This window comes from Rhineura floridana, chromosome 17 (genome assembly GCF_030035675.1).
Source record: "Rhineura floridana isolate rRhiFlo1 chromosome 17, rRhiFlo1.hap2, whole genome shotgun sequence".
Lineage (NCBI taxonomy): Eukaryota > Metazoa > Chordata > Lepidosauria > Squamata > Rhineuridae > Rhineura > Rhineura floridana.
Genome location: NC_084496.1, coordinates 6,061,365 through 6,071,026, shown reverse-complemented (window position 1 = coordinate 6,071,026; position 9,662 = coordinate 6,061,365). Strand labels below are relative to the sequence as shown.

The following is a 9,662-nucleotide window of genomic DNA, read 5'->3' as shown; positions in this document are numbered from 1 at the left end:
CTTAGGGTGACGTCTTGCAACATTTACTAGGCAGACCATATATATGGGGTGGGATTGCCAGTTCCTTCCCTGGCCTTTCTTTACCCCCCAGCATATGCCAGGTACTCATTTTACCGACCACGGATGGATGGAAGGCTGAGTGGACCTCGACCCCTTTTACGGGAGATTCAACTTCTTCCTTCTGTTGGAATCGAACTCTGGCCGGTGATAACTCCCCCTCCTAGTTGATATGTACTGATCAGCTATTAAGGGGCATGGCAGCCGGTGGCAGCTGGTGGTTCCATGTCTGTGGGGCAGTGGAATCCACTCCAGGTTTTAGTCCTGAAAGCATCCTGGACAGCTCCTTGAAAGTTCAGACTAAAACCCAGAGCAGATTCCATTACCCCACTGACATGGAGGCACCAGCCGCCTCTGGGAGAAGCTGTGCGCCTGTGTATATGTGCCTGTAGCATGTGGTCTGAGTGTTTTGTGTGTAAAAGTGTGTGCATGTGGAGGAGGGCGCACCCACCACTGGCATGTGGCTTGTGGAAGTCTGGCCAAGGGTGAATGCACAGAAAAGAGAGGCAGGCTCTGGGGCTTGGTAGGTTTATTAAGGCTCAACCCACCAAGCACCAGAGCCTGCCTCTCTTTTCCGTCCATTGCATGGTGCTTTTCCCTTTTGTTTCTGCAAGGGTGAATGCAGCCTGTGGGCCAACCAGCACTTTCCACCCCTGACTTAGGGGGAAACCAGGAGAGATTTGTGCAGTAGCGCTCAGTGGGGTTGAGTGCCTTCACCTGACCTCCCCTTGCCGGTGTTGCTGCTGCTTACCAGGAGGTAGAGGGGGAAGGTGGTGGTGAAGTTGGCATGGTGCAAACACACTGGTGGAGTCAATCTGGTGCTTCCACTGGTGCTTTTGCACTGTGCTGATTTCACCATCACCTCACCCCTCCCAGTAAACAGCAGCAACATAGGTGACGGGTGGGTGCTGTCACCTAGCCCCACTAGATTTGTGTTTGGAAATACCGCAAGCTCACTTCTGGCCCTAAAACAAATTCTGGGGCTGAGAATGTGACCAGAGGTGCTAACTGTACATCCTTCACCTCCAAAGCTCACTCCCAGCTGCTGTTTTGCACCTGGTAGTCTGCAGGGTTCTAGCAATTTTTTTAAAAAAAGAAATAGATCTAGCGAGCCTGATGTCTGCCTGCCTCTGATTTAGAAGACAGTCTGCTTTCCACTTGCTAGTTTTCTCAATGCCAGCTTCACTTCCTGGTTCCGTAGGCTGTATATGATTGGGTTTAACATGGGGGTTATGATACAATACAGGGTTGAGACCAGGGTGTCCACATCTAATGAGTAGCCCGTGCTGGGCCGGTTATAATTAAACAGAGCCGTTCCGAAGAACGTGATGACCACTGCGAGGTGGGAGGTGCAAGTGGAGAAAGCCTTGTCCCTGCCCTCAGCCGAATGCATCCGGAGGATGGCTAAAGCGATGAAGACGTAAGAGATGACAATGAAGAAGCACGGGCTGATCCCGATGAACACACTGGCTGTGTGGAGCACAATATTGTCGAGGGCTGTGTCCGTGCAGGACAACTCCAAGAGCGGGGGGACATCACACATGAAATTGCGGATGCCCCTAGGCCCACAGAAGGACAAAGTAGATGTCAGGACAGTGTGCATGAGGGCGTTTAAGAAGCCTGCAGTCCACGAGCTAGCCACCATCTGGAAGCAGACTTTCCTGTTCATAATGACTGTGTACAATAGCGGGTGGCAGATAGCTACATATCGGTCATAAGCCATGGCGGCAAGGAGGATGCACTCTGCCCCGACACAGGAAACGAGGGAGAAGATCTGGACTATGCACCCAGCGTAGGAGATGGTCTTGGAGTCCCGGAGGAAGTTTGCCAGCATTTGGGGAACAGTAGCTGTCATGGAGCAAAGGTCGATAAAGAAGAGGTTTCCAAGGAGGAAGTACATGGGTGTGTGGAGACGGACGTCAGAGACAATGACCAAAATGATGGTCAGGTTTCCCATCAAGGTCACCATGTAAATGATGGAGAACACTAAGAAGAAGAATATTTGCAAATCAGGATGGTTTGAGAATCCCAGGAGGATGAATTCGGTGACGGAGGTGTGGTTCTGTAGATTTCCTACACCTTGGGAAGAAGACACAAGGACTAGTAATTCAGCCGCAACATTAATGAAGCTTTGCAAGTCATGGGATGGTGGGATACCCACTGACATAAGCCTTCTTTACGTTTTCTAATCTAAACAAGATTAGAATCGTGTTTAGAAAAGCAAGGTCGAGTGTGCTAGCTCTGTGTGCATGCATACGCACACACACATGGCTCCTTGAGACTTATTCAACTGGGCATTCATGAAGATTGGTGCTCATGATAGTATCGGGAAGGTTATATGCAATACTGTTTGTGCCTGCAAAAGTTTCAGGGCAGGCACACTGCTACATTTCCAATCAGCGCTTCTTGCTGTATCTTTTTATACTGCAAATGTTCCAGTTTATTTTATTTTATTTTGCCCTGTGCTTTGTGGCCTTTGTTGCCCAATAGCACAAGAGTACCCCTCCGCTAGATGGCAATAATGCGGTCACCTTGGGGAAGCCCTTGCAGAACAACTAAGAAAGTGGAATGATAGGTGGGCAGTCCAGTATAAATCCACGACCTATCATTGCGTCAATGACAGGTTGCAGAAAACATCCACGAAAAAACCCACAATGTCTTGAGGTGTCCCCATACATGTAACCATCCTTGTCACACTCCATGACTTGGACATCTGCAGCAGGGAGCATTTTCTACTCCTGCAGGCTCCACATGCAATTTTGAATCCTGCAAGATTGGGGTTTGAAAACACAAAGGGAGCCTACCCGGGTGGACAAGTCTCGCTGCTTCACATGTTATCTCTCCAGCTTGTGGAGGGCAATGGGGATATTCCTGATCTTCCTTATGAGGCATGAGGAACCTAGGATGTTGCCTTATAATGACTCAGGCATTTGGTCCATGTTGCTCAGTGTTGTCAACACTGACTGGTAGCGACTCTCCAGGGTTTCAGACTGGACATTCCCAGCCCTATCTGGAGATGTCAGCGATTGAACCTTAGTCTTCAAAGGAGGTGCTCAGCCACTCAGCTACAGCCCTTCCCCAAATGAGGAATTAGGATGAGGGCTTTCAATATATTTGAATCGGATTGTGTATTTGAAATATATTTGAATCAGATACATAAGAGCAGTTCTGCTGCAAGGCAGCCTGCAAAAGTCATCAAACAACAAAATTAAGTAATGCAGCACATAAGCCATAAAGCCAGCGTCTGTCTATTGTGAAGATTTATACCCCGCCCTTCCATTGAAAGAAGCTGAATGTGGCTCGTGTAAAGTATGTGTAAATAGTGTGGCAGCACCTACCCTGTGGAATTCCCTCCCCTTGAATATTAGACAGGCGCCATCTCTGTTATCTTTTCGGCACCTACTGAAGGCCTTCCTCTTTCAACAAGCCTTTTAAGTTGAGACCTATCCCAGTCTGCGTCTGTGTTGGAATTGCTTGTTAATATGTTTTTTTTAATAATATGATTTTAACCCTTTTTAAAAGATGTTTTTAAAGCTTTAAAAAATCTTTTTAACGTTTTGTTTTAATGTATTTTAAGGTCTGTTTTTATGACGTTTTGAAGTGTTTTAGCGTTTCTGTTTGCCGCCCTGGTCTCCTGCTGGGAGGAAGGGTGGGATATAAGTCAAATAATAACAACAAATAATATGTGGCAAAAGTGACAGGGACATGCAAGTAAAACTCTTATCAACTGGATATGTAATCATGCCACATTGGACTTCAGTGGTCCTAGGTCCTAAATGCAGAATGTCAATGAAATACCTGCTACCTGAACCTGTTGTTTAAAAAACGCTCTCTCCAAACAGTGTTTCACTGACTTTTGACTCTTGTGAATTGTATTTTCAATCGAGGATGGGGAACATGAGGCCCATCTAGGCCAGTATCCTGTTCTCATAGTGGTCAGGCAGATGCCTCTCAGTAGCCAACAAGCAGGATCCGAGCGCAACAGCATTCTCCTGTGGTAGCGGTGATTCCAGCGTATGCCCAGAGACCAGTTGTACCTGGTTGTGCCCAAAACCAGTAGGAGGCCCAAGACAAATAGACAGAGTCCTTGATAGGTTTTAAGAGTCTTTACTGACTAGCAGTTATAGACATTAATGCAATCCTGGCTTCTCCTTACTCTAACAACACCCCCACACTCTGTGCTTCAGCTATCAAGACTATATAGCTTACACTGCCCTTCGCCAGCCACATCTGCTATCAGCTGACCTTGGCAGTCCTGCACGCTGTTTAACTCCTTACTAGACATTTCTATCCTGTCTTTCTGGAAAACTCTAAGTCTTTCACTTCTGAGCAGCCTACATCTCCCTGCTTGTGATTCCCAACAACTTGGGATACAGAAGCATACTTCCTCTGACCGTGGAAGTGAAACACAGCCATCCGGGGTGGTAGCTATTGATAGCTTTGTTATCCTCCATGGATTTGTAAAGCCATCCAAGTTGGTAGCCATCCCTGCCATTTGCAGGGGCGAATTCCATAGTTTAGAACCTGAGCGCAACAGCACTCTCCTCTCCACTTGCGATTCCCAGCAGCTGGCGTTCAGAGCTGAGGTATACTGCTTCCGACAGTGGAGGTAGAGCAACAAACAGAACCTGCAGCTCTCCAGATGCTGCTGGTCTCCATCAACCTTGACCACTGGCCGTGCTGGCTGGGGCTGATAGGAGTTGGAAGTCCCAGCAACATCAGAAAGGCCACCGCTCTCTCTTCCGCTCTCCATCCCCACTGTTTTAAAGCCTCCCTTCTTCCCCATCTGTATGTCAGGGCCAGCGCAGGAGCTGTTGCGCGCACCCCAATCTCTGAGCAGTGAGAGGCCTCCAGAGCTTATCCAGGGTTCGGTCTCCTTGGGATGAAGGTGTATGGAGACAGTGGTGTCTTCACGCTATATGGTTTTATTTACACATATACACAACCTAAGCATAAATTGGAAGGGGCATTAACACAGCACAAATGCTTTAAGGGGCCTTGCTTCCCTGTTAGGCTTCCAGGGAGCTGCCCCAAAGGCATGGCCTTGGATTCAGCACAGAGAGCAGCCTCCCTCTTGGCCCTACAATTGTGTGGGTGTGTGCAGGAGTCTACCCTTCTTGGAAGAGCCAGTTATGCAGCATCAGCCAGTTACTCCTATGGCAAGGGGCAGCACATCTCCTCTCGACTCTTTAGGCATGTTGAATCCGGTACTTAACGGGTCTGGCCGCTTAGCAAAGAAACTGGCCCGACCAATTCAGCAGCTTTCTCTACTGTGGATCCCAAATTTCCAGATACAGAATTACAGGCTTGGAAGGGACCCAAAGACATCATCCATACTGACCCCCTCCCCCAAATCGTATAACAATATCAAGCTAGCAGTCTCTTTTTTACTAATGCCTTATGGGTGGAGACACTGTGGCCTTCTACATGATGCCGGATTACAGCTCCCATCTTCCCCGGCCACTGGCCACACTGTGGCTGATGGGATTGGTAGTCTCATCAACATCTGGAAGGCCACAGGTTAGTTTCCTCTGCTTTCAAATGAAGTGGCTGGAAAAAGCAATCGCCATGTGCTGTGTGTGGACCTGATCCACATTTGTTTTTGGGTTGCAAGCAACCAAGTTCTGCTCAGAGTAGACCCACTGAAATTAATTAGTTACTGTAAACCGCCCAGAGAGCTTCGGCTATGAGGTGGTATACAAGTATAATAAATAAATAAATAAATAAATGTGCCTCAATTAGTCAGGGTCATTCATTTCAATGGGTCTACTCTGAGCAGAACCTGGCAAACACATTCCGATTCATCCTTGTCAGAACCAAGGAATTAATGCCTAAAACACACATACCTTCGTCCCAAGTGAGTTTATCATGCGTTAGAAGAGAATTTAATCTACCCAAAACACAATTCCACCCCCACCCCTTCTCCACAAAATCTTTCTTTTGCAATTATGGCAGAATTAGCAACATTGCTAATGACCTCAACATTGGTTTTACTTTTTTCTAATTCTTTAGCTGGTGAGAAGGAATATTTCTGAACTGAAAATCGAATTTAGCTCTAAGGATAAATAAATGGGACATGCCAGAGATTGTTGCAGTGAGGACATCTCCCTTTCAGGGTTTCAGCCAGATATCCAGCTGTGCCATTTTTCAGGATATTCCATTCCCTTGGTTTTCCATTCTTTTGCCACCAGCAGTCATTCAGCATTCCTGGAAAACAAGGGCAAGCAGGTGGGAGGATGGAATGGAGTATCTTGGAAGAGGGCATGGCTGGCTGACTCCCTGAACTCCACGTTGAATCATATAATTGCTGATCCCAAATATATCATCTAAATACCTACCACTGAAGCCAGGATCCATGATGGATGTGGCAGAAGGCTGGCTCATTTTAACAGAAATGTGACTCAAGGGAATTCTCTCAAAGACCTGCAGCATGCAAGAAAAAATATATAGGTGCTATAAAGCATTTGAGAATCTTTTGCACATTTCTGGAAAAACTGTGTTTGCGTTTAAAGGTAAACCTACATAATCTGCACTTTCTGGGACAATCTGTGGACTGAAACACAGCCATCCTTCAAAATTCACACTTCAGCAAAGTTTGTAATGCAGTTGTCCAGCCAGGTAACATGTACAAAAATCCATATGCTAAGGTAAATTCCCTCTCTCTATGTATGGATGTGAGAGTTGGACAGAGAAAAAAGCGGATAAGAGAAAAAATAACGCATTTGAAATGTGGTGTTGGAGGAGACATGATTCACTAGAAAAGACAATAATGTTAGGAAAAACAGAAGGGAGTAGTAAAAGAGGAAGGCCAAACAAGAGATGGATTGATTCCATTAAGGAAGCCACAGACCTGAACTTACAAGATCTGAACAGGGTGGTTTATAACAGATGCTCTTGGAGGTCGCTGATTCACAGGGTCGCCATAAGTCGAAATCAACTTGAAGGCACATAACAACAACAAGGTAAAGTGTGTGGATAAATGTACACATTCGTGAAAATAACATTTTAAAAATGCATTATATGAGAGGAAATTGCTTTGCAAAAAAGTGTCTGTTAGGTAAAATCACATACAAAAATGTGTACGTCAGGAGAAATTTCCTGATGCATTTTCACAAGGACTTGAAAAACAATTCGCATGCTGATATGGAAATGTGAGAACTGAATTTAAGGTAGTAAAAGTGAGAGACTGAAATTGACACATTCTCCCATCCCTCCTGGTGAGGCACGGCTGTCATTGGTGATGATGTTCACACACTGCTGAGGATGGAGCTCTCCTGTCTGTATTCAAGAATATTTACACATTTGTATTAACACCTAATCTTCCTTTCTGAACCTTTCTAAACCTTCAAAGCTGGGGTTAGCTAGGATAATAATCTAACCCGATTTTAAGGAGGGCAGAGAGAAGATGTGCTTACCTTGCTGGTGGCCACGGTCTGTGGAAATGTGCCCACCTGGGCTGGTATTTTAAAGGGCCTCTGTACCTCTGAGGACTTACAGTCACAGAAGACTCTCAGATCCATGCTGTATGGGATTCTGTGGTTGCAGATGATTAATAGGGGATAATTAAATGGTTTGGTTTGCAGGGACACTTAAGCAATCCTGCTGGTAATGTTGAGCGCAATCATCACCAAAAAATAAGAGGGCATGGATTTGCATTATCCAAACAGAGATATGATCCATCTTAATATAACTTGGAAGACTGCGACCAGTGTTGCTGTGTGCTATCTAGATGCTCACTGTTGATGGGAAACTTGGAGGGCAACTTAGAGTTAGTGGTGAATGGTGCTCATTGGGACTGCTGGGGTGGAAGGCAGGGAGGATGAAAGTAGGTGGAGCCAGGGCCAATGATAGGTGGAGCCAACTAATTATGGTTCTCTCCCCATCCTCCACCTTGTTGAAGGGCAACACTAAAGCAACATCCATAACATACATTTAAAGCACATGGCTGTCCCTGAAGACTCCTGGGAACCAGGCCAACAGAGCTACAATTCCCAGCACCCTTAACAAACTACAGTTCCCAGGAGTCTTTGGGCAAGAACAATGGGCTTTAACGGAATGGTGTGGATGTGACCTGACAGCCAGTGGATTGGCTTGTAAATAAAAAGGCAGGTAGATGGAAGCTGGCAGAGGGCAGATTGAGCTAGGCAGGGCAGAGCCCCATTTGGCCCAGTGGACTACCCTCCACTGCTTAGAGTGTTTTTTTTTTTTAATCATTAAGCCAGACTTGGACAGGCCAACTCATAAAGTAAAGGATGGTCTTCAAACCAAGGGTGGTCCTCTAATAGCCCTTCAAACAGAGGACTGCCCTCTGTAAAGTAGGACACCCAGCCAGCCTAACGGCAGAGTTGCACATGCTATTGCATGTGTATAGATGCAAGTTTTGAAAGAGCGACTGCAATTTAAATAGAAACACAGTTCACCTCTCCATAGTGGGGAAGATGGCTGTGCCCAGCTGAACTGTGTGCCCGCTCAGTCTACCGTCCAGGGGCTCCCTGCGGATGGGCAACGTCAAGGAAACCCACCCAGTTCTCTCTTCTTAGGGTGCTTTGTGTAACTCAGGGGTGGGGAACATTTTTGGTCTAGCTCTTTATCTCCCACTCCAATGGGCCAACTATGATGGGTTGGTGGGACCACACCCACCCACCCACCTGTCAATCATTTGACATCCTATTGGCACCAGGTGAGTGACAGATGGGTTATCCCACCCACCTGTCAAAGTTTGCCCGCTGGGGTAGGGGGAACATATCATACAAGCAGGATTGAACTCCCCACATGTCCACCGAGTTAGACAATATGTCCGGCCCTGCAGTACTGAGCAAATATGTCCATGTATGTATCACAGACAAAATCCAAATGAGAAGGATAATCTTGCAAGGGCGAGGTCTCTTTTGTTACTTATGACTTGAAAACGTTTTATTTCTGTTCTTTGTGGGTGCAACCACAGCAGGCACAATTTTAGCCATACCTTAACTTGTCTGAAATTTGGATGATGGATGGATGCTATAATTGCCTCAGGCATGGGCTTTCCTCCAGGTAATGCACACTGGGAGAGCTGATTCATAAGAGGCACAAGAGATGCAAATAACCTTATGCAGTGTTTATTTTCTGCAGCCGTCCCTTAGCTGCTGCTATGAACAGCACAATGTGGGACATCATTAAAAGTTAGCCATAGTTTTGGATTAAGGGACCTATGCAACTTTCCGATGAGGTGCCAGGGGTCTTATTAGTATCTCCTGCCTTTGCGCACAACAATTTGTGAAGGATTTCCTATTAAGATACATCTGAGACTGATTTGCAAGTCTCCAGTGCATTTCAAACTCAAAACCATCCCTCTGGGTTACGGTTAGCTAAAAACTCCAAATAACTACATACACAGGAGGCTTTGCTTTATTTTATTTTTTAAAAGTCAAGAATAGCAACTCAATGTCTTCTAACCATGCAGTTGCCCCCTGGGTTCTAAACAGCTAGCAAAAACGTCACGCATGCGATCCTTGGCTTGGCTTTTGTTTCGCATCAGTGAAGTCTAGAAATTTGCAGGAAAAGCAAATGAAAGGCTTTCAGGCTTTTGCTGCTGTTAAGAAATGTTGTGTTAGGATGTTACCACA

The 9,662-nt window shown here is 46.1% G+C and overlaps 1 protein-coding gene across 1 annotated transcript; it reads right to left on the bottom strand.

The window, feature by feature from the left end:
* Window positions 1–1,192: 1,192 nt before the first annotated feature.
* On the bottom strand, window positions 1,193–7,577 carry LOC133372067 (olfactory receptor 5V1-like). Its single transcript, XM_061600298.1, has 2 exons — window positions 7,566–7,577; window positions 1,193–2,119 (listed from the first exon to the last, which is right to left on the bottom strand). The coding sequence occupies exons 1-2, from the start codon at window positions 7,575–7,577 to the stop codon at window positions 1,193–1,195; spliced, it is 939 nt and encodes a 312-aa protein (XP_061456282.1).
* Window positions 7,578–9,662: the final 2,085 nt, after the last annotated feature.